Here is a 25,601-nt window from a genome sequence, read left to right on the forward strand (position 1 = left end):
AGTCAGAGGTTTTCTATATTGGACACATTGAAGCCACCGGACCATTAATGCAAAATGCAAACCTGTTTGTCACTTGTCAGAAAGCGCGCGAGCACTTGGACACGGAGTACCGTACATCAGAAATATAACCCCGCATAACTGTCTGGGATTTGATGTGTCGCGCCGAAACATCCAGTCTAACGTTAGATCACTGGGTTCTGACTGTCTTTTGTTGGACTGCGCCCTTCGCGTCTGGCCCGGGGAAGAGACAGAATTCACTTCACTGAGAGGGAGACCAAAAAGCAAGGTAAAAAACATTCTGTGTGTGTTGACAGGTTTGTGCACCCTAGTTTAACATTATACTCCTCAAAATGGCAGTAACGAACTTTACCATGCTAAACTGCTAACGTTTCAGTTTACAGACTTTGTTAGGTTATAGAATTGAATTGTTAAATTATTGAATTGTTAAAAAATATGCCAAGAAGCAATGCTTAGTTTACATTAACATTAAATTAACTATTGAGAAATTCTGTTTTGGTTGTAGCCAATGTTAGCCTACTTTTGAGAAAATAACATTGTATGTTGGCTAACAATGGCTTTTTAGGGTTAGCAACCACCTTTCTAGTTTTAGCATCAATTTGCAAACTATAACATATTATATATTTATTTTTTTTAATGGAATTTGATATTTACTGCAATTTTTGTATGTGTTTATAAAGGCAATTGCAACAAAGCGCCAATTCCCGCCAGTCACATCTAGCAAAATTCCTGAGGTAAGCCTAAACTGTAATTGAAATCTTTTTATATATATTTTGACATAAGTTTGCTAAAATGATTAGCATTATGCGATAGCCTATAAGTGCTTTGGAGCCACTGTTGCAGGTAGCATACAATATCTAACAAAATCTCTATAAAATTGGCTAACTTTATTTCAAATAGGCTAAGTGCAGTAAAAAAAACCTCACAAATTCATTCATACCATATCTAGCATTTTAACATCTCAAGTTTGTATATACATTATTTTGATATTTTATTAGGCAGAAGACTCTACCATTGTAGTCCCCCCTGAGCAGGAAGGTCCTTGCATCAGCGCACAGGTGGATAAACTACTGGAAGGAGAACGATCATCACTCAGTGATTTCTTGCATGTGTCTTACTGTGTATTTGTCTCAAACAGGAAGCCCTTCACAGCAGACAAGCTGAAATGGGCTAAAACATCAATTTCAGTCTCTCTCTCTACAGATCTCAGCAGTTTTGGACAGACTTTTTTACGATATGTTAGTATTAAAATTGAATCTGGTTTAATTGGTTGAGACCTGCTGTACTATACCTGCCTCTTCAGGAGGGCATGATCTAATTGACGTAGCATGTAGTATTGCTGCTGCTTACAGACTGCAAGCTGCCCAGAGACCTTCGTATGGGAAAGATGTCAGTTGGGCTGATGTGGCTTGTGGTCTCTTGAGGAGAGGAGGACGATTGTGACTAGACCGCCAATGGGCTATATGCACGCATAAGTTCCGCATTTGACGCAAGGATGCTCGTCCATTTCCGGTTGTGGAGATTTAAGCGGAGGAGAACCGAGGAAAACGGGATTATGGCAGAGTCTTCAAAATTTACTGTCCTCCCGTCATTGAAACGAAACGTACATACGTTTAGATGTAATTTTATATATAGTTATTTTTACTTAATATAATTTTAAAAAGAAGCATAAACACAACGAGGGGTGTCTGTTTTATCTGTTTTTGTGACTAACGTTTCGTTAGTATAACCATGGAGTATAAAATTCAATATAAATTCTCGGTATTGCATTGGACTCTACGATCGGCGGAAGTTATCGAGCAACCCTAATGCTTCACCGGAAATACCGCCGTGCATAGAGCCCATTGTTTGAAGGATGGGGCACTAGTTGAATCAGCTCCTTTTTATAAGACAATCCTAAAATCATAGAATATCTTAAGAATTGTTCGCGAACAGGGAATTGTAAGTGACTCTTCTTTACAGTCCTGCAATACCTGTGAAAATCTTGAATTCTCCTTCACTGCAGGCTGCTTTGGTGAAAGCTCAGATTATAAAAGTATCTCATCTTTGGAGTAAGAGTGATTGGTTGTCTTCTCAGGATATTGCCGCAAAGCTTGGCATTAAATCACTCCGTGTAGCAGAAAAAAAAAAGAAATTTTATCTGTAATTCTATCAAAGTTTACATAGTGGTTGAAAGAGGAGGAAAAACAACAGCAATGTATTAAAATAAGATGGTTGAATTTCCAAATCTAAGAGTAAGGGCAGCTGTGGAGACATGGCCGTGGATGAAGGAAAGTTAATGAGTTTTAAAACTACAGAACTTAATTTGTTCTGTGATGCTGGAAAGCGAGCACTGTATCATACTTGTGTAAAAGTGAGGCATTTTGAATCATTACAATTAGTTTCAGACTCTAAATGGCAAGAAATAGAGGGATTTGATATATCCCTAAAGGTAGCTGGAGGTTGTTATACAAACGTCCTATTGACAAGAGAACTGGAGACTTCCAATGGCGGACAATACATGGAGTAATAACTACCAATAGACAATAGGGCACATATCGATCCTACTGTAGGAAAGTAAAACGTTGCGCTTTTCTAAGCGTGTAAAGTGGATAACTATAATTGTATGGCGGAATAGCACAGCAAGTGCTTGTGAGTACTTCGACTCGATATCTATTGACTCGGCGTAGTAATATCCTCATTCCGGAGAGGGAGAGGATTTTTCACGAGTGATGATATTACTGTCGAAGTGTTCCCAAGCACTTGCTGTGGTATTCCGCCATACATTATAGTTATTATAGCCTGACCTGACCGATAAAGGATTTTGAAGGCCGATACCGATACAAATATTTTTCGGTTTTAAAATCCGATATATATCGGCCAATATTTTATTTATTTATTTTTCTAAACTGGACATGATAGTCACAAATTTTGTCATGGTTATTTGAGTTAACAGAACTGGGGATGCTCTTTTAATTGTTATTCAAGCAATGTATCGTGACCAACTCAACGAGTGTTGCCAACAGGAACGGTGTAAAGTGCCCTCTGGTGGACAAATTATACAACTCCGACACTCATGACATGCTTCAAGTGTGTTTCGTTCGTTTTTATTTTATTTTTGAAATATTCATTTATCGGCCATTATAACTGCCGATACCGATAGTTTGGAAAATGCCTAATATCGGCCGATAATATCGGTCTGGCTCTAATAGTTATCCACTTTACACGCTTAGAAAAGCGCAACGTTTTATTTTGTGTCACCATTCTTGGCCGAATTACACTACTCATGTAAATGTATTTAAATAGTGAAAACGTGTTTGGTCGCTTCTCTGCTTGGATCCTAATGAATGAACTGGGCTAAGCTAAGTGCTATCAAAGTGTCTTGTGTGCCAGAGCGATTAAGTCCACGCACTGAGACGAGATAAGTATGCATCAACTCATCTTAGCCAAGGGAATAACAGTTTAATGTGAAAAAACACTGGAGTATCTCTTTAACAGCTGAAGTGCGCTTTGTAAGAAAATTTCATCAAGCAAGAATAAATGTGTCCACACATTTACAGCATGTCAACAACGGCCTCAAAACTCGGCATGAAACTGAAGTAACTTGCACCAGTCTTTTCTTCCCTATAGAGAATAGGATCGTGACGTCAACGGATCCCAGTAACACAAGGCATTGTGGGATTTTAGGACACGGAGGTTGCGTGAGAAACATCAAATCAAGTCAAATCTGCAGTATATTTTTTGTAGACATGTACTTTTGATCTATTTACTAGTTCTTTATTTATATTTATGTGTACGGTTAAGCACCAATATACCAAGGTAAACTCCTCGTATGTGAAAACCTGGAAATAAACCGGATTCTGATTTATTACAGAAACTAATCATTGTAGAAACAACAAAAACAACAGCGTTTCACCTGGAAATTACATTTAATAAAAGTAAACAACTTAAAGGGTAACTAAACCCCTGGTCAGAGCCTGACTCCACCCACTGGCAATATTTGAAAAATGCTGGAAAAGTGGGCAGACCCCAGCGGAGGGGGGCGTGCACCTGAGACGCATCTCTTTGTATGGAACTTGCCTACGTCACCAACAACCGCTGTGTCGCGCATCACCGCAAACATCCAATAGGAAAATTCAACTGCAGTAGCCACCGTTCAACCTGAAGAGGGCAGCACTAAGACGTTTTTACACCATATATTGTAGAAATAAAACACTTTACAAACAAATGCCATAAAAGTTACTCGAATCAATGACTGGTATTAATAAAGATCCATTCTTACAGATCATTAACTAAAAAAAGTTGGTTAAGTGTTTAGTTACTCTTTAACTAAAATGTTTCCCAAGTAAAAAAGAAATATACGACACAGAGTTTAACTTGCAGTGTTGTTGTTGACAGAGAGGTGTGTCTGGTTCAAATTGTATGCGCTCACACCACAAACAAGGTAAGAAAACACGTCAGGAAATGTTGTTTGCGGTAGCTTGTTCAGATCAGTCGACCACTCTGTGTTTGTACGGATCGAGCCCGTTAATTGCTCCTTTGCTTCCTTGTTCAGCTTATCTCGGTAGATAACCTTGTGCTCGATCTTCTCAAGATCCATGTGTATTTGTTTACCTTAGTTACGCCAACCGTGTCATAAAAGATGGCCGACTCTACCCAGAGTGCACTGCGCCATGACGTAGTTTCCCATTCTCTATTGTCACATATATAAGAGTGAAACTGATTTTGGAACAAGACAAAATGTAGGGCGGGACTTGATTTTGTCAGTGGGGAATTGGTGGATGGTTGAGATTTGCTATTGGTGGATCTCATGTGAGTGACAGGTTATTGTCCCGCCCTCGCGCCAGTGAAGACATCACCAGAGATGTCAAAGAGGAAGGGGAAGAAATTTTGATTATGATTATAAGGGTACATTTATAAAAAAAAATAATGAGATAAATAATTTAGAATAAATACGGCAATATTTTATCAACTGATTTCACTGTGACTAATTGTTTCTATTTCTCTATTAATTTGTACAAGGAAACTTGATACATCGATGAAAAATGAAAACTAGTATGAGAGAGAAACATTCAAGTAATGACATTTCCCTCTGGGTCCATTCTGGTCGCATTTCTCACAATCCCATGACAGAGGATGAAATGCACCCATTCATTCCTTTATCATGAGTTTAAATGGGGCCTAAAACGAGAGTTGAACCCACATCAGAACGATCAGACGTTGCGATCATTGCGGAACTCGAATATCAGGACTGACTCAGATCATTACACTCTCAAAGCCTTTAACACCACTGACAAACTAATCTGATCACTTAGTGAAAGTATCTGCTCACAGTTATCAACCAGGTATCAACAGAAACCCTGCTTTTGCCTACAGAACCTGTTCAGAGCAGGAAGTGATTGTGAAACAAAGGCATGAAACGTTAATCTATCTGCGTGATGGCACAATGACGGTATATCACTCATTAAACACAATAAACGAGAGATTGCAGCAGATATGCCTCGTAAACCACACTGTCCTTTCGACAGGAGACGGAATAGAAAACAGGATGTGTGTGACTGAGACTGTGGTTAATGTAACGTTACTGCACCTGAACATTTAATGTTCATTATGTGTCAATATTGTTAAAATAAGACGTTTTATGCCCATACGAAAACATTAAGCCAATTAAAATGTGATGTTTTGTGACACATACATGGTAAAGCTGCCTAAACACAGTAACATTACACATACTCATGTCTCGTCAGTCATAATACTTAATTCGCTATCTTACATTGCGAAAACCCGCTCGTTTATGAATATTATGTACACAACAAAAACAAAGCCTGAGTCATGTAATGCTACAGAAAAACACTGGGTTTTACACGCAGGGCGAACTAGAAAACAAGTAACGTTAGCGACCCTCGCCGTTCTTAGCATTATCAGGCTAACAGTGAGGAAGACAGAAAACACTGAGGCGAGACGCTGAAGGACAAATAAAATGTCTGGTACTCACCTTAAACTGGACCTTTTCGTTATTTTTCCTTTCATTTACGAGGGGTAGAAATCGTTCAGCTAATCCATGAAGGTTAGTTCACGACTGGAGACACGGAAAAACATTACAAACCCCCAGGAAACCCAGCGCTTGATGCAGGAAAGCCGAAGAAAGCTGCTGCTAGCTGCGCGAGCTCTGCTAATGCATTCTTCACCTCAGCGCGCGACGCGGAAAGTTGCCCACAGCTGCCTGGAAGTTTTCTTGCTGATACAAAAGAACACGGTTCGACGAGACGATAAAATTACAAAAAAGTGTCCTTATGATAAAAAGAGCGACCAAAAGGGTCGCCGGGATAATTGGTTTACATTGGGGAGCGGAGAAGCAGTCATTGAAGTGATGGAGCAGTGAAGCAGCGCTGGATAATCTGCACTCTGCACTACAGTTGTGCTAATGGGGATGTTCGATTCACTAGCGAATCGGTTCTTCTGAACTGGCCTTTTCAATGATTCGATCGATCCGATTCTGTATATCATTTGACTAGAAAAACCAGAAGCTGTGTGTGGTCAGTGTGGACTTCCCTATTCTCACCTCATGAAATAGAACGATTATTAAGATGTATTATTAAAACGTTTGTTAAAATCATAGACACAATGAAATTGTAAAATTAATTTTACTACAAAAGAGAACCCTTAAATTGTCGCGTGGGAAAAGTGTGTGATACATTGAACGAATCAGTGAATCAAATAGAAAACGGGTTTGTTGTGGGGTTAAAACAAATCGTTCGAACCAACCGACTAACTAAAATGAATTAAAACTTATTTAAATGGTTATTTAAATTCTTAGACACGGTGAAATCTTATTTTACTACAAAAGCGAACACGTAAATTGTCGCGTGCGTGAGTATTTCTGGGGAAAGTGTGTGATACATTCAACGAATCAGTGGATTACATGGAAACAAGCTTTTTGGAATGAATCGTTCGAACGAATCGACTCGCTAAAATGAATAGCACATCTCAGCGCCGATGCCAAGCGCCGATGCGAACCCCATCAACACAGAGCAACAGCTGATAGGCGTACAGTTTAATCCAATGGACAATTTGAGAACCTGGTAACGAATTATTTTCTCCCAATTGAAGGCAGCGGAAGGATGTGCCTCGATCACGTTTGGCTGCGTGGGTTGTGCTGCGTTATAATGTTACAACGGTAAACTGTTCGTCATGAAAATCGAGATTTGGTTTTTAGCATGGCTTTAACTCTACGAGAGGCATTGATAAACATGTCTGTCTTACAAAGTGCTCGTAATTTTCTTTTAGAAAATGGCAATAGACCAGATAGTTAGTGGTATTTAGTCTCTATATGTTATAGACCATTTTGCAAAATGTAAACAACACTGGTCCAGAAACACTTCCTGTTTCAGTTTGTAACTGTTTTCTTTATTTCACATGTAAAGAAAAAAATCTTTTGATTCAGTTGTATATGTTCTGTTGGTTGTATTTTATCCCAGCTTTTATGTAGTGTTAAAAACTGAAACAGGAAGTGCTTATCTGGACCAGTTTTGTTTAATCTTGCAAAATGGTCCATACATGTAACAGTGATAAAATATTTAAGAACGAATCAACTTAAATGCCTAAAACTTTTATTCAACACTGGCTCGTTTAGAGTGCCATCGGTTGGTGTTTGTCTCCCTCTAGTGTTCACAGGTGTCACTGACACTTTAAATCTTCAATGACAAAGGTTTCTTTGTGGATACGGAAAAAAAAAACGAGGCATATACAGTAGGTCTGGTTTATAGACCATTTCACAAGATGTAAACAACACTGGTTCAGAAGCACTTCCTGTTTCAGTTTTTTAACACTACATAAAAGCTGGGATAAAATACAACCAACAAAACATTTAAAACTGAATCAAAAAGTTAAACAACATCTTTTAAGATGTTTTCTTTACATGTGAAATAAAGAAAACAGTTACAAACTGAAACAGGAAGTGTTTCTGGACCAGTGTTGTTTACATCTTGTGAAATGGTCTATAATAACGTGTGCAGCACCATATTACGGTATTTACATACTTATATAATGTTATGATGCTTATATTGCAAATACATTATTCATTATGGAAATACTGATAATTATATTTTGCACTTTACACACTGTCATTTCACTTAAAAGTTCAGCAAAATGAGCCCTTATCTCTTTGACGTAAGCTTTGAAGTTAACCTAATATTTTATTTATTATTTCCCTACTAAATATAATTTCTACTAAATAAAATATTTAGTTTCCATAAAAGTTTATAGCTACCTTCATTCAAATGTGTATGATTATTAATGAAACAAAACATCAGCAACTTAAAATGTATACCTAACATTTTATTCTGTATATCACTACAATTAGAATGAAAACTAAGGATGCATGTGTCATTGGATCTCTATATATTCAGAAAAGTTGCTTTCCTGTATTTCACAGTCCGATGTCAATGCGAGTTTTGTTCTGTAATTGTTTGGGCGAGTCCTTTACACTGAAAAAACGCATCCTGGCACGGTTCACGACCCAGGAACATTTTCAGCATGTCCATGCCATCCACGGAACCTCCTGTTTCCAGGACCACGCGCCTGTATTCCCGGCCCACCTGCATGTCAAAACACACACATACACACACAGTTATCAAACTGAAACATAAAACATCTGGTGTTTGGAATTTCACAAGTCTAATCTAATCTAAATTATGACAATGAACCAAGCCTTGTCTGTAAAACTGCTGAAACAACACATATTGTGAAAGCGCTCTACAAATAATCTTCCTCTGAATGCAACACACACTCATCCTTCAACAATACTATGACTCCCTATGACACAACACTCACTCATTTACACAACAATTGTATGATCTATTCTCAGCTAGTACTATTCCTGAGGTACCTATTATTAGAAATGATATTTATCTCAGACAATCCCTCTATAAAGCAGTTTGCGATGAACTCACATGTGCGTCACTCTTGATAAGAGTCATGCCCTACATGGAAATATGAATGTGGAAATGCTGGCACATCAGTCACGTGGTAACTATCAACTGCTATGATGACTCAGTTCCCTATTAAAATGTGCTGTGCCATGATGAGACAATCTAAACATCAGTCACATGTTAATTCCTAATTCACTCTGACCAATGGAAAGCTAGAATAACAAGAGTGAAACCTTTGGATTCAAGATGCCCTCTTTTTTGAAGCGACTGAAGAAGATGTCCATGGAGTAGACTTCGCTCCACAGGTAGCTGTAGTACTGGCCGTCGTATCCTCCGGCGAGATGACTGAAGCTAGCCGTCATGTTTGTGCCTGCAGGGAAAGAAATATGAAAATCAATGCTTAAAGGTGCAACGTGTAATATTTCTGAGGATCTATTGACAGAAATGCAATTTAAGATCCATAACTGTGCTTAGTTGTGTATACAGACATTACCTAATGAACTGTTATGTTTTATCACCTAAGAATGAGACATTTATTTCTATATAACCACGGGCACCCCCTTGACATATTGTGACGTCATGTTTCTATCGTAGCCGAACGCGAACAAACAGCCCTAGAGGGTGTTTCGTCTAGAGCTAGCCATAGACACCGTGAGTAGTGACTTTTCCCTTGTCAGTGGTGTAAAATATGTAGTTGGATTGTTTCATTTAACTTAGTTCTTCTCACTCGCTGTGTTATGGCTTTGACAATCAGCTGATTAGTACTATTGACGGTGAAACAGTAACGTTGCATTAACCCTTTACCTGTCACCCCCCCCCCCCCTTTGATAATTGTCATTAAAATGCACTACACAAACTTAAATGGTTGTAATTCAAGAATGCTTTGGAATATAGACCTGAAGTGAAAGCACTTCAAAAAATTCAAGTATGAAAAAGTTATGGAAGTTAATATAATTTAATATAAAATAAATATTTTACAAAATATTTTTTTACTATAAAATTACTATAAAATGAAAGATATATATCTAACCAAGTTGTGTTCCAAATTTAAAGTCGATATCACAAAAATTGAAGTTCCCATGAGATTTTGTTTAGGCGTTATACCAAAAATAGCCACCGGGTGCCATTGAATTCCATTGAATTTAATTGTATGCATTCTGCCATAACAAATTAATAAATTTTTATCCAAATATTACTTCTGTCACTAAATATGGAACCTTGAGACTCAGACCTTTCTGACAATATGTTTTGTCAAGATTAGAACGCATGTTTCCTTTTAAAACCATGAGACACCAGAGTAAAAAAGGGTCTAGAGACGTTTGCTGAGTAGTATAAATAAATCAATCTAACCCTTTCACACGTACGTTTAAAGTATTATAGCTGACGCCCAGTGCAAGTTTAAAGCGACTGTTATTTTAGAATGTATCACCTTATTATTACTTTAAAGATTTATAATGGTCATGCTTGCTGACCTATAACGCGTGATAGTGCTAGTCAGAGAATTGCATCTGTCGGATTTACAGCACGTAAATTAATTCACTTCTCATGAAATACATGAAAGGAAGTGGCCAGTGAAGTGGGAGAACAGAGTAAACTTTATAGTTCCTAACACAATGTGTATCTGATGTGAATAATAAACACGTCATCAATTTATATAGTCTGTGTGATGCAGTATGACGTTCTAATCACACCGGTGTGATCGTATGGAAGGTTTATATATGAAGAGTTCAGATGCAAAAGCCTCTAAATGCCATTTGAAATTTTCTTCTTTAATGATGATTTTTATCAAACTTGTATATTTAAGTTCAGTAATTTCACTTAAATGGCAATGATAATGACCTATTAATTGTTATTTAAGTGAAATTACTGAACTTAAATATACAAGTTTGATAAAAATCATCATTAAAGAAGAAAATTTCAAATGGCATTTAGAGGCTTTTGCATCTGAACTCTTCATATTTTGTTTAAAAGAAACTGGACTCAACACTGGGCAACAGGGTCATCACCATGTTTTCAGCCATATCATGTGAAAGACACTGCAGAAGATACGAGACGTGGCAAACGCAACAGTAAAACACATTTTTAGCACAAGTGTATGTAGAAAAAAAGTGTAAAAGCAGCGCCCATAAGCAAATGAGCTCTGTTGTGGTTAGCTAAGTGCTCTGCTTGTGAAATCATGAGTGTTCATGTCAAGCTGCTAAATACTAAATAGTCGTTGATGTGTTAATGTGCTCATTAGATGAGGTGTCATAAGCGTGATGGGACTCATTGCCTGCACATGTGTTTATGACCTGGTGTGGCTGGGATTCCCAGGATGTCTTTGCTGTGCTTGGCAAACTCGGCTGCAGTGTCCACTCTGTCTTTAGTGTGGAGCGTTTGGTCAGCTTTACTGAGAACAATCTGCCTGAGGTTCATCAGACCTGTAGAGAGAGACCAGTTTATATGAAAAAAAAAATGAAAAAAAACCTGACATACATATATATATATACGTATATATATATATACTGTATATAAAAAAGTTGTGTGTTTACCCCTTTACCACAAATATGTATATAATATATATTTAAAGTAACAGGAAAACTGTCAGATTAGTATAATGTTTCATCAGTAAACTGTTAATAGTGTAATTTGTATTAAATACAGTGTCAATTACAGTGTCAATTAAAGTTACAATTACTACTGGAACACAAGGATGACCTAATATGTAAAAAAGCAATAAATATTTGATAATATGACCAATAACTAAGACACAAGAGTACTTTGGTGTTAGTCTGAGCACAAAAGACATTGTTAAAATAGTTCAAGTGACTACAGTGGCTCAACCTTAAATGCACACAAAAAGTATTCTCGTCGCTTGATAAACTTGAGGTTGAGCCTCTGTAGTCACTTAGACTAATTTAACGATGTCTTTATTAAATCTTCTGGGCCGGCAGATGAAATAACCGAGCAGCTTATGAAGGAGTGAGACAGCTCTCAGATTTCATCAGAAATACCTTTAATTGTGTTCTGAAGTTGAACGGCAGTCTTACGGGGTTGGAACAACATGAGGGCAGTAATTTCTGACAGAATTTTCATTTTTGGGTAAACTATCCCTTTAAGAAAACATATTTTAGTAAAGAAAATTAATCCTATTTTTAAGACCACTGCAATATTTTTGTAACATTTTAGTGACATCTAAGCTAATTTCTATTCTCCCCGACTGTTCATTATTTTAATACGAAAATATAGTTTTGTTATATAAAATAGAACATTTTTTTTTCATATTTGTTAGATAATTTTAGGCGCCTATATATATATATATATATATATATATATATGTTACTTCCCTCTGAACAATCTTACCTCAAAATAAGTTCAAACATATGTTTTTGAACACACAGATGTTGATTATATAGATGTAGTGAATGTGGGGTCAAATCTGACCTGTGTTGGCCACTCTAGATGCTATGAGTTTATCCAGCAGCTCGTCTGGGATCGGGCTGCCATCTTTGTAGTGGCGGGACATCCTCCTGAGTGGTTCTTTCTCCCAAACCCAGTTCTCCAGCATTTGAGACGGCACCTCCACAAAATCAGTCTCCACCTGCGTCCCACTGAACTCTGCATAGCGCGTCTGGAACATGCAGGTTGACACAGAAAAGTACATTTGGTACCATCCCACCAGTTATACTACTTATTGATTTGAGATTTGCATTCAGTGTAGTCTCAGGCATTCAGACCCTCGACCTTTATGTTTGAAAATACTGACGTACCCGGGAGCAGAGCTCATGCATGACATGTCCAAACTCATGGAAGAAGGTCTCCACCTCATGGTGCTGCAGTAATGAAGGCCAGTTGCTTGTGGGTTTTGTGAAGTTGGACACCATGGCTGCTACAGGCATCCTACGAGTCCCATCGGGCCAAAGGCATCCTGGCTGGAGCCCAAAGCATGCAGCATGGCCATACTTACCCTCCCTGAAGAGTAAACAGAACAATAAATCTGGAGGTCATTACATTTTGGCCAATAAGCCAGTTCCTTAGAGAAGCACATGACGTATTCATCAGATTTCATCTGCATGCTCTTAAGAGACTCAGAACTGCACTGGGGTGGTTTAAGTTAACAAACCTCTTTTAGTTTTGATCAGAGTGAATTCCCAGGCTGGTTTCAGTGTTATATTTTTGTATTATGTATTAGTATTATTATTGCAGGTTTCAACAGGCTAAACATTAGACTTTATGTAAGACCATTATGAATGCAATTTAAGACTTATTTCTTGTCCTTTCACATCCAAAAATGTATCTATTTCACATTCAACATGAACAATCAACTGAATATGACTACACATAACTGTGTTTAACCAATAAATTGATGGGCTAAAATAAAATATCAAATAAAACATAAAAAAAAAAAAAAATTGATGACTTTGTTGACCCATTATCCAAATTTATTTTAGCCCTGCACTTCATTCTGAAGGACTCATCTCTATCCCCTAACCCTCCAGAGTGAGAACTGTGGACAGATGAAGGGTGTAGGCCGAGGGAACTTAGCTCTAGGAAATATTAATAATCAATAATAACTTGTTAAGAAAAAATATGAGCTATAATCAGTTTGTCCAACAAACTATTTTGATTATGAATTTATTCTAAGAAAAGGGTATCTTCCATGGCCACAGAAGAATAATTATTTTGTAGCATGTACAACGCTTATGTAGTGTGTAGCAAGATCAAGATTGTAAAAGGGACTTTATTTGCAAGCAGTGAATCAGATCCAAATACATAAAGTGCACCAGTTTTATTAACTAAATCATCAACATGAATAAACTAAACAAACATACATAAATACATGTGTGGGAAAAAGGAGTGGTAAAAAAATCACAAGGTTTAAGGTACAAGACTTTAGGAAAATATGAAGTACAGATGTGCCGTGTCACAATAAATTATTATTTTTATTTTTTTAGTAGCCTTTATCCTTGCCTTGTTTTTGAATTAATAAATCAAATAGTGACCAAAGATTTTCTCAATCTTTTCCAGTGGCCAAATAGTATTTTTACCTTATTTATATTTTTAATGGAAACAGATAGACATGGTTGTGCATTATTTGCATAGAACTATTTTCTCAGACAATCTGCTAATATCATGATTAGTAATTATCTCTAGTTAAATCGTTAAAACACAGTATGCCAGAAGGAAAGGGTTCAAAAGCATTGCATCCACAACAAATATATACATTTCTATTTATTGAATATAATTTTTTTTGTTACTTCTCAGTAATGATTTCATGTAGTTTAAATGTTTAACTCCATTAATAAAAATGGCATATTTAATCTAAATGTTTATATCAGAAGTAAAACATAGTTTAAATCACTCTTTCATTTATTTAAACTGTTATTGAGAACATGCACTGTATTTATTAGGACTCATGAAGATTCATGGTTTTACAATTAATAATTTTCAATTAATGGCGAAAGGAATGTTTGGAAATGTTAACTGATATTTCCTACTGACACACAACAGCAAAAGAGATGACCTTGATATCATCTACATGATATCATTTCCTGTTTTATATTTTTTTGTCATGTTGGTTGCACCACTTGACTTTGCTGGACCAGCAAACAGAAGCTGTTCTGTTAACTAGCAGAACCAATTTGATTGAGCTGGTCAATGAACAAATCGTTTCTGCTGAAGCTTGTTGACCAAGGAAAATGTACTATTTTAAATGTACTAAATTAGCCAATTAGACAATCCAAAACATAACACATGCTGGCAGAAGAAAACACTCTTAGTCAATGTCTAGAATGGATTACCTGGGATGCAAGTCCAAGTAAAACTGTCCAATTTCATCTCCAGTCACAGAGTCCAGTACTGAGTACAGTTTGACGCTATCATGCCATACATGGGCGTCCTCCACCGGCTGGAACTCCAGACCCAGCAGATCTTGATAGATGTTCAGCAGGCCCTCTGTCACCACCTCCAGAGGGAAGTACTCGATCAGTTTGTCCTTATCCACTGCAAACTTCACTTGCTCCACTTGATTCATGTAGTAGGGCATATCCCATGCATGCAGCTGTCCATCAAAGGCCAAGCCTCGCCTCTCACAATCAGCGTGTTTGAGTGACAGCAGGTCGCGCCGCTCCTGCTCGCCCACTGGTCTCAATCTCGCATACAACTCATCTATTAAGCACCAAAAACAGTTTCAGAGCTTAAACACTGAGCACCTGCCAAAACCGCTCTGACACCCCTGAATGTGCCCTGTGGAATTTATCTGGCACCAAAACATTAGCAGCAGACACGTTAAGTCCTGCACATTGAGTGATCTGACCACGGATGGGACGTTTTGTACCAGAACATCCCACTAATGCTTAATTTGGATTAAGATTTGGGGTATCTGGAGGCCAGGGCCACACTTGGAACTATGTGTACTGGGTGACAGGATACATTATCCTGTGGAAGATGTCCCAGCCATTTCACCAACATCCCACACATTGACAACTGACTAAAGCCCAGGGGCCTCATGTATAAAACTTCAGCAGAAAATCGGCTGAATGGATTCGAGAATGGTAAAACCCAACTGTTTAACTCAGGGGAGTTGTAAAATGTTTATAGTAATTTTCAGTTCTTACTATGGTAAGTACATGTAACATGTAACAAGGACACTGTAAAATAAAAAAGGGTCACCAAACTGTCTGTCACTCCAGAATTAACCTAGGTGCTGCTGGTCCTGGTGCAAGAAATGAACTGGACAAAAAAAAAAAAAAGACAAAAAGAAGAAAACATACCAAGAAATCGTGCCACATTCTCTGAATTTTTGGCCATGGTCATTTCCAGCATGTAATCGGCATGACTGCTGAAGCCCAGAAGTTTGGCTAGCCTTGCCCGCAACTCAATCAGCTGTTCAAGAATAGCAGTGTTCACCTGTAAACAATGAACATTAATAGTGCATAACTGGGATATGGCTTTATTTGACTTGCCAAGGGCTGGGAAACAGTTTAAAATACCCTGATTTTCCACCTGAAACAACAAGTTGTTCATTTCAGTTGAGCTAAGCCTCCAAAGCCTAACTGAACCCAAAGTATGAGTTGAACCTACATCCTTGCACCTGCTGTGAAAGGCCATCTCCATCTTCCTCCTGGTTTCGGAAACATGACATCTCTTCATCAGGGGGAAGTAGTGGGGATACGCAAGGGTGACTATATACCGCCCATCTTCTGTTTTCTCCAGGCCATTCTTGTAGCTTTCAGCAAGACCCACTTGAAAATGAAAGGAGGAAAAGTGTGTCCAAGATGAGTTCACTAAAGGGGCTTTCGTACGGGGTAGTTATAGGAACAGAACGGTCCCGCAGAACCAAATGTTCCCCTAAGGGTAATTTCCCTGGTTGCATTCGCACCGGCGGTAGGAACTCTGAAGTGAGCAAGCCGGCAGACAGCGACGTCATTTAAGCACCGCATTCAACAACTCTTTAGCTTAAAGGTTGAGAAGTGCCTGGGCTTCAGCATCACTCCATCTATCTCTGTTCCTGGGGTTAGTTTGTGGAGTAACCAAGTATAAGTAAACTGTGTTTGTTTACAGCTTTTTAAAAATGGCGGGTGCCAGTGTTTCCTATGGCATGCGTTCGGCCAATCAACATACACTTAGTTACAGCCTACTCTAAAGTAAGAGCTAATTTAGTTTCCCCCAAAAGGCGTTCCTATAACCAAAATCGTTCCCAGTTCCGGCAGTGCGAATACACCAAAAAGCGAGTACATCCCTCAATATTTACAAGAACTCCTTAAAACAATGTTATACCACTGATAAACATACTTACCGAGCTCTTCTTGCGAGAACAACAGCACTGTATTTTCTTCATTCAAATTTTGGTTGAAATTTATGGAGAGTTCACTTATTTTCTTAGAGATTGACTTGATTTCCTGAGGGAAAAAAATACTGTTTACTTTATGTTTACTTGTTATATTAATTTAATAGATCATAAATTATAATTTTTACATGTATAAAACACTTCTATAAATTATTTTACATTTATTACTTAATATTAATCAGAATTATTTAAAAATAGCATTCATCATCAAATCTTTTTCACACATATACATGTTTATTTTTTTCAATGCTAAATTTTCTTTTGGCATTAATAGCTAGATTAGCAGCTGTTTTCTAAACAAAATCTTCCTGTGACAATTTTGCTATGAATTCATCCTCACAGGCAAGTTTATAGTAAACACCAAACAAAACCTACTTCTTGTATATCCTTAGACAAGTGCAATCCATTCCGTTTGCCTAATTTTATGAGTCGTCCCAGGAATCTCTCCGACTCAGGCAATAAACCACTGGATTGTTTTTCCTATAAAGATAAAGAGGGAAATGCTGAGACACGCACCGTGAATAGCTGAAGTTATGTCTACGGCCACAGTTTTGACAGCAGGCCAAACTAACATGTGCCTGACACCGTACTAGTTTCACATGCTTTCCTGTCAATGGACTCTTTCACCAGGTCAGCAAGGTCTCCATACTGGCCTTTAGTAGAAATAGCGGGATCACTTTATTACAGCCCAATTAAAAAGGCAGTAAATGCCCTGGAGAGAGGACAGACTCGTCAAATAAGCGTTATTGGAGTAGAAAGGCGTGAAAATAGTCTCCAGCTCACTCCAACGAGAGATTTCCACTCAAATAATAATTTTAATTAGAGAAATCCGCAACATGAAACTGCCAAATGCCTCATTTTATGAGTCACCTCAATGAAACTGGACCCAGTTTCCAGTTGCCAGACATCTTTTTACTACCCAGAGATTAAGTTCTCCATTGCTGAGTGATGACAGAGGTCATATTGTTTACCTCCAGTCATAAAACAAACAACACATATTCACTCATTCAAGAAAACAGACCAATAAACTGTAATAAGCAGGTGTGAAGTCAATGGCATGTGATCTGATAAAGACAAAAAGTTCAAAAATTACAGAATTATAAACTATTCTTATTACGGAGTTGGGAAGATGGTTGCCCTTTTCCAAATGCAAATTATAAGCGTCTCAATCACACAGCATACTGTGAATAGAAACTGAACCCCTGAAACATGCAGCCCGTATATTTATATAATGACATCACAACTCTTTGATGATCACACTTACAGTAGCTATATATCACATTCCTACAAATATGCATCGTTAAAATTCAGTCACAGGGCAACATTTTCATGCCCATTTTTACTGCATTTGGTGCTTTGAACCCTGGTAATATGATAATAGTAATAGTGTCCTGAAATGACGTTTATTTAATAATTGTTTAAGGCCATTTTGTGATTTCAATCGTCATCACCACCATCAATCATTTATTTTCTCGGATTTACACAATACACTTGCGTCATATTTTTCAGGTCGGAAAATACGGAAATCCATATAAATATGGAAAAATCACATCCCTGAGGTGTTTACAATATTAATAAATAGGGTTTAACATTTAAATACTGATGTAAATGAACTTAATAAAGAAAACTACTAATCAGTTTGTTCAAAACCCATAAGACTTTTTTCCCGCTTTGAAGCACAAATTAAAATATTGTGATGAAATCTGACAGATTTCTGACTCTGTATTAAAAGTCTATTACACCAAAATGCCTCAAAAAGTTCATAAAGACCTTGTAAAAGTGATCCATCTGGGTCGAGTGGTTTAAACCTAAACTGCATTCGAAATCGCATATTTTTCAGTAAGTTACGAAATTTGTCTTGAAGCTTCGCAACCATAAAAAAAGGGTATGTCCTATATGCATCCTATATATAAATGTGTGTAGTAGTTAAAAATGAAATCTAGATGTACAACATCCACCCTGTTGTAGCTGTCATTTGACCAACAGCATCAGTTGTGTCGTTACACTGGGATTCACAAATCCTCTCCCATGGCCTCATGGGATAGTAAAGTGTCCATCAGAAGCACACTTGAAGTAGGACATCACCTTCTGTTTTATCAATACTATAAATTTGGACATGCTACTCGTCTCACATACTGTTTTTTGTCTACTATATAGTAGGTAAGTGGGCATATTCGAACGCAGGGCAAGTCTTATGACCCAATTGCTGTGCATGTATGATAAACAGATTTAATTTAGGCTTTTATCACATATAAACATTGCTCAACAATATACATAGAGCATTCAGATTTAGTAAATGGAGGCTCGAATGTTCTTGCTTAACATGCAAGCAGCAAGGAAGCAAATATAATTCCGATTTTCCACTACACAGTACAGTACCAGCTCGACTCGGCTTGGCTTTGTTTGGTTTTCCACTATGTAAAAGTTGTACCTGTTCCTGCTTTCGGGTACTTTTTTTCGCATCACCTCCGGCGAGGTTCTGAGCAAGTTAAGGTGAGCTGAGCCGATACTAAAATGTGATGTTAAAACAATGCCGACTGCTGATTGGTCAAAGAGAATCACCACCATTCACTGCGTCATCATTGCCCACGACAGATGGAGTATCCAGAATAACCTCCGCCATTTTTAAATAGTTTGGCCAGAGATAGTTACTAAACTTACAACTATTATTATGACAACTCGGAAGAATACGCCGTGGTCAAACGAGGAGGTGCAGACTTCAGTAAGGATCCAGTAAGAACTTGATAGGGCAACAAGGAACGAAAGGCGACGCTATGACGACCGAGTACTCTTTATGCCGAAACTGTCTGCAATGAAAAACGGAGCGAAAAGCGAGTCGAGTCAAGCTGGTACTGGTAATGGAAAAGCGCCAATAGTCTCACTAAGTCTGGTTTGAGCTGCTACATTTTTGATGGATTGTATTTTCAATGGAGGTACAGAAATATTTTCAAGTTACCGCTACACACCAATACTTAAAAAAAACCTGGTCTGGATCCTGACAACCCCAACAACTTCCGCCCCATCTCAAATGTACCTTTTCTGTCTAAAATCTTGGAGTGCTCGGTCGCCTCTCAACTAAAACATCACCTCCTCTCAAATCAGCTCTAAACCTTTCAGTCAGGATTCTGCACTCATCACTCAACTGAAACTACACTACTTAAAGTAACAAATGACCTCCTGTTCGCTTCTGACTTTGGTTCCCTCTCCATTCTCTTCCTGATTGACCTCTCTGCGGCCTTCGACACCATTAACCATCCCATCCTTCTACAACGCCTGCAACATCTTGGCATCTCTGGCTCGGCTCTCTCCAGGTTCACCTCCTACCTTACCAACAGATCTCAATTCATATCCATCAACAACTGTACATCGCACACCATACCTGTTAAACACGGAGTCCCTCAGGGCTCGGTGCTAGGTCCCCTTCTGTTTATCCTGTACATGCTTCGCCTGGGACTTATCATTCATAATCATGGACTAAAATTTCAGTTATGCAGACGACACGCAACTATACCTCAGCACCACATCCATCACTCCTGCCACAGTATTAACTATCACAAGCTGCCTCTCTGCAATAAAATCCTGGATGAACGCCAATTTTCTTAAACTTAATAGCAATAAATCAGAAATTATCGTCATTGATCCAAGATCCCTCCTCCCTTCCAGCCAAGACTTCACTCTCTTCGTCGACGGCCATACAGTTACCACTTCTCCCCAGATCCGGAATCTTGGTTTAATTTTTGACCCCACACTCATATTTAGGCTAGCCTGGCTGCGCCCTCCTACGCACTTCCGCTCAATTTCATTTTACTTCAGTACTACGTCTGGGATCGCTCCCTATCCTTAGGTTTCCAGAAATCAATTTTTTGTAGGACCAATCAGCGAATAGAGGGAGTGGCTGAGAAAGATGACGTTGATGTAAGCGCGTCAGTTTGAGTTCAGTAATGGCAGCGGAGAAAGACGTGAGAAAAGCTATTCGGTCCGTTGTTGAAAAAGAAACTGCCGAATATACAGAATTTAAAGCCGGATTGTTATCGTCTCACCTCTTGTTGCACAACGGAGGACCAAGTGAAGGAGGCAGAAAGTTTGGAAGTTTGTGCTGGGCAGCTCGTGCACGATGACATTTTGGACGGACGGTTTAGCCTGGTGTTCGGAAGCCCCGAGTCCTGGCTGCTAAACTATGGTTGAAGATCCGCTCAGGAGTCATGTCAGTCGCTCATATTCCCAACTGTAAATTTACTGATTCTTGTGATGAATAGAACATTTTGAGCCCCTTTGTGCACTCGTGCAGGAGGTTTGTGTGTCAGTTTTACATGTTGTAAATCATACAAATTCGTTGTGATTTTTAAAAAATAATTGTCATAAATAAAAATGTGAAAAACCATACTTTGAAGATATTTGATTTTCAGTTTTAGATGGCAATGGTTGATTTGTTTTACTAAAAAAAAAACTAAATGCCACATAAAAATGTACAAACACATACTTTGAAGACCATAATTAAGGTAATTAAGAAACAATAAGACGTAATATGAAAAAATTGTTGTTTATTACACATCTGCAGATAGAGACAAGACTGATCATTCACTGTAGCTGCTACAGCATTTGCGGCAGATCAGAAAACGACCACAGCGGCGTATTTGTAATGATTAGACACAGCTTCCACCGTTAATGAATATATCACTGTCCTTCGTGTCAAATATACATTTCGAATTAATAATTGTTCCTAGATTAACAAAACCTGCGGCGCTCGTTGACTGAAATCCTATTGTAAACATAATCCTCTGATCATTCGGACTTTTTTTTCCAGCCATTTCGGCGCGTGACATACGTCACTCACGACACCCTGTTAGTGATTGGCTATGGCAGATCGTGAGTGACTTTGGGCAGATCCAATAGATTTGAACTTTAATAGTGAACCCGCCTACAAGGAAGGAAACGTTTCTCAATGGAGCGGTTCCAGACTCTATGTGGAAATGAAATGAACTAGAGTCTGGTTGAACCAGGCTATATTTAGGCCACATATCCGTCACATCACCAAAACTACCTTTTTCCACCTACGTAATATGCTTGTCTATGACCCCACCCTCTCCACATCTGCTGCGGAAACTCTCATCTATGAATTCATTACATCAAAAAACTCGACTACTGCAATAGTCTCCTATCTGGTCTCTTATCCTCTGATCTAAAAAAATTGCAATTTGTCCAAAATTCTGCTGCCCGTTTCCTTATCCATACTCGCTCCAGAGACCACATCATCACCCCCCTCCTTCAGCAGCTTCATTGGCTCCCTGTAAAACAGCGGATCCTTTACAAAGTTCTGCTCATCACTTACAAAACTTATTGAGGAATAGATTGACACCACCATATCTCACAGATCTCCAACAGCATTACCGTCCCTTCCCGACGCCTCCGCTATGCCAACTTGGGCCTTCTTAAACCCATTACTAAATCAACACACCGGACTTTGGGGGACCGAGCATTCACCATCACTGCCCCTCTGAAACTCCCTCCCCATCCACATCAGAAACTCTGACCACCAACAAAAAACTGCTCAAAACCCACCTGTTCCAGCTTGCCTACAATTTATAATAGCACTTTCATTATGTTTGTTTGTCTCATTTGTAAAGCGTCTTTGAGTTCCTTGGAAAAGCGCAATATAAGACCTATGTATTATTATTATATTTTAATAATTCATAATAATAATTCCTTACATTTATATAGCGCTTTTCTCTGCACTCAAAGCTCTTTACATGGATGGGGGAATCTCCTCAACCACCACCAATGTGGAGCATCACCTGGATGATGCGACGGCTGCCATATTGCGCCAGAACGCCCACCACACACCAGCTTACTGGTGGAGAGGAGTGTATAGGGATGATTAGGAGGCCATGATGGACAGAGGCCACTGGGCAAATTTGGCCAGGATGCCGGGGTTACACCCCTACTCTTACGAGATTGGGATTTTTTGTGACCACAGAGAGTCAGAACCTCGGTTTAACGTCTCATCCAAAGGACAAAGCTCTTTGACAGTACAGTGTCCCCGTCACCATACTAGGGCGTAAGGACCCACACAGACCACAGGGTGAGCGCCCCCTGCTGGCCTCACTAACACCTCTTCCCAGCAGCCACCTGTTTTTCCCAGGAGGTCTCCCATCCAGGTACTGACCAGGCTCAACCCTGCTTAGCTTCAGTGGGGCTTTTAGGTTTCATTAGCTTTGTTTCAATCCAAAGTTGTGAATTTAAATTATGCACAAAAGTGGAATAAGCATAAAACATTTGTGAATAAAGCACTGTTTCCAGTCAGTGAGCAGAAAATCGTCACTTCCTGATAAACAGGCACTAAATGTCACTAAGGCGAATGGAAGTTGCTGTAGTAGGAGATGCCACTGCACTTTATAGCCTATAATAATTTTCGTATGCTATATAATACATTAATTAAGCATTTCAGACGCTGTGCAACGAGATCGGCCAGCTAGTTGGTAGTTATGCCATCCCATGTTTTTTTTTTTTTTTTTTTTTTAATGCACATTGAGAATTTTATTCAGAAATGTGTTTGCATTGTAGTTCATGTATTCTTATTGGATAAAACATTTATCCGACTCAATTGAACAATTTAAGTTTTTTATGCACGTTTCTATAATTTATGCTCATCTTGGCATTTCGAACCAGTGTTTTTCATCCCAAAAGATCCATAAAAATAGTTGGATGGAAACATAGCTATTAATTGTGTTTTGAAGGTGAATGAAAGATCTAAGGTTTGGACAGACATGAGGGCAAGTAAATAACAGACAGAATGACAGTAATGACAGAATTTTGGGGTGAACTATCACTTTAAGAATCAGTTTGCATACTGTAACATTCTCATTTGACAGATATTTTTGTATACTAAACAGTGGAGAAGAACACGTTTGTATGGAGTGCTAGTGGTTAGTGCACAAGTTTAGCTGTGGCAATGTTTATTGCGTGCTCTGAGACACAATTTTGAAAATTATCATAGGCTATAATAATTGCCTATACAAATTCGGGTAACACTTTACAATAAGGTTCAACAGTGATCAATACAGTTGTTACTATATTAGTTAATCTTTGTTAATGTTAGTTAATAAAAATTATCCAGCTGTTCATTGTTTATTCATGTTAGTTCACAGTGAATTAACTGATGTTAACTAATACAACCTTTGATTTTAATAATGTATTAGTAAATGTTGAAATTTATATGACCTAAGATTAATAAATGCTGAAGAAGTATTGTTCATTCTTAGTTTACGTTAACTAGGGTAGTAAAATAATGTTAACTAATGAACCTTATTGTAAAGTGTTACCAAAATTGGATTCTCCGTCTTTCCACTGCACCGTTAATCAAATGAAATGAAATAGCAGAATTATTCAGAATAACTCTACACTGGAAAGCACAGCACTGTTAGTAGTGTGTGTGGTTGTGTTACCTGCAGGACTATAAGTCTCTGAAACACATCCGCCCTCATGCTCATTTCAACATCGAAATCAGACAGGCGTTTCTCAGCCTCGGTGCTCGCCAATCGGACCTCTTTACAAGGAGACACATACTGGGGGAAGTCCAACATATGACGTGAAGCTGAAACACAGTACGGAAAAGTGAATATGACAGCAGATTAAATAACTTTTACATTAATACAATATGGATGTTATCATTTGCCACTCACCGGCATAATCTGCTTTAGCATCTGCAATGACTTGGAGAGTATTCTCGAAGCACACCTTCCCGATGTCAACGGAGCCCACGGAGTCGAAGGCTCGCTGTATCCGCTGGATCAGCATCTGAGTCCGATGTCGGATCTCTTCTGGGGTCAGATCCCATCGCAGGTTGTTGTTCTTGACAACTGTGCTGGAGCAGCTGTGGCCGAATATGACTGATCCATTCTGTAGTGTCATCTTGAGCTTTGAGCTGGATACACTGACTCTGCATTATATTAAAGAAAGAGCCAGTATTAATACACTTTCTTTCTTTCCTTCTGTACTAAAGAAAGAGCCAGTGACCGAATATTGCAAGGGCTCTACTATGCAGCTTCTTGGAACTTTAGAAAAAGAAAAGAAAGCATCACTATTCATAAAACAGAGAAGAGAATATAGAAGAGAAACTGTGTGCTGTGCAGGGTCGCAAGCTGTGAATGTTTTCCGTACTAACGATGGACACTTTCACATGTCTGTCAAAATAAGGAATGCGAACTTGATCTGCTTGTGACACACTTATACTACTTCACATATGCCAGTTCAGTGCCCCGTTTCCGAGAGAAGCTAATGAGATAACCTGACTATAACCAGATATCCACCAAAATAAGGCTTTGTAAGGTAATTTCGTGTATTTATAGCTTGTCTATTTGGCCCCAGTCACATTCAAGCATTCGGTTATTGTTAGTAGCAATGTCAACCCAGTCAAACAACAACACAGCATAACGTGTGTTAAACAACAGAATTCACATTACCTTTTTACCGCTCGGGCCACTGAAATGCCGAAGATAAACATGGCAATTGCATCCGTGCAAGGCGTAACGTGCAAAAACAGAATGCAACTCCTACAGTCACTCTCTCGATCGTAATTGCGTAACCCGGCAAGGCATTCTGATTGGCTACAAGGGAGACGTTGAGCGCAGAGCCATGTATTCTGGTTGAGCGCTAGTAAACTGGCGAACAAAGATCATAGGGGATACACACAAAAAATAGGATAAAAAAATTAGAGGTAGAGCAAGGCAATAAAGTACATTTTCAAGCAAGATATAGTTAGAGATGGTCAAGTAAAATAAATCCTAAAACATTTAAAGCAATGAAATTAAACATACGACACATGAATGGGAATAAATAACATGAAACTT

General features: G+C 38.5%; 2 protein-coding genes across 3 annotated transcripts in view; both read right to left on the reverse strand.

Moving 5' to 3' along the window:
• Positions 1-6,416, reverse strand: part of erbin (erbb2 interacting protein) — a 71,854-nt gene extending 65,438 nt beyond the window's left edge. For both annotated transcript variants that reach the window (XM_039675624.2, XM_039675623.2), the window contains exon 1: positions 5,993-6,416. The gene's annotated coding sequence lies outside the window, so the exon portion shown is untranslated. The remainder of the gene's footprint in view (positions 1-5,992) is intronic.
• Positions 6,417-7,977: 1,561 nt separating this feature from the next.
• Positions 7,978-25,370, reverse strand: nln (neurolysin (metallopeptidase M3 family)). The gene is made up of 13 exons (XM_039675611.2): positions 25,215-25,370; positions 24,435-24,691; positions 24,198-24,346; positions 17,131-17,235; positions 16,705-16,807; positions 15,990-16,150; positions 15,680-15,815; positions 14,708-15,074; positions 12,677-12,878; positions 12,351-12,537; positions 11,219-11,347; positions 9,161-9,297; positions 7,978-8,594 (listed from the first exon to the last, which is right to left on the reverse strand). The coding sequence occupies exons 1-13, from the start codon at positions 25,253-25,255 to the stop codon at positions 8,439-8,441; spliced, it is 2,130 nt and encodes a 709-aa protein (XP_039531545.1). The 5' UTR covers positions 25,256-25,370; the 3' UTR covers positions 7,978-8,438.
• Positions 25,371-25,601: the final 231 nt, after the last annotated feature.

The sequence above is a fragment of the Pimephales promelas genome, chromosome 23 (genome assembly GCF_988280905.1).
Source record: "Pimephales promelas chromosome 23, fPimPro1.hap1.1, whole genome shotgun sequence".
Lineage (NCBI taxonomy): Eukaryota > Metazoa > Chordata > Actinopteri > Cypriniformes > Leuciscidae > Pimephales > Pimephales promelas.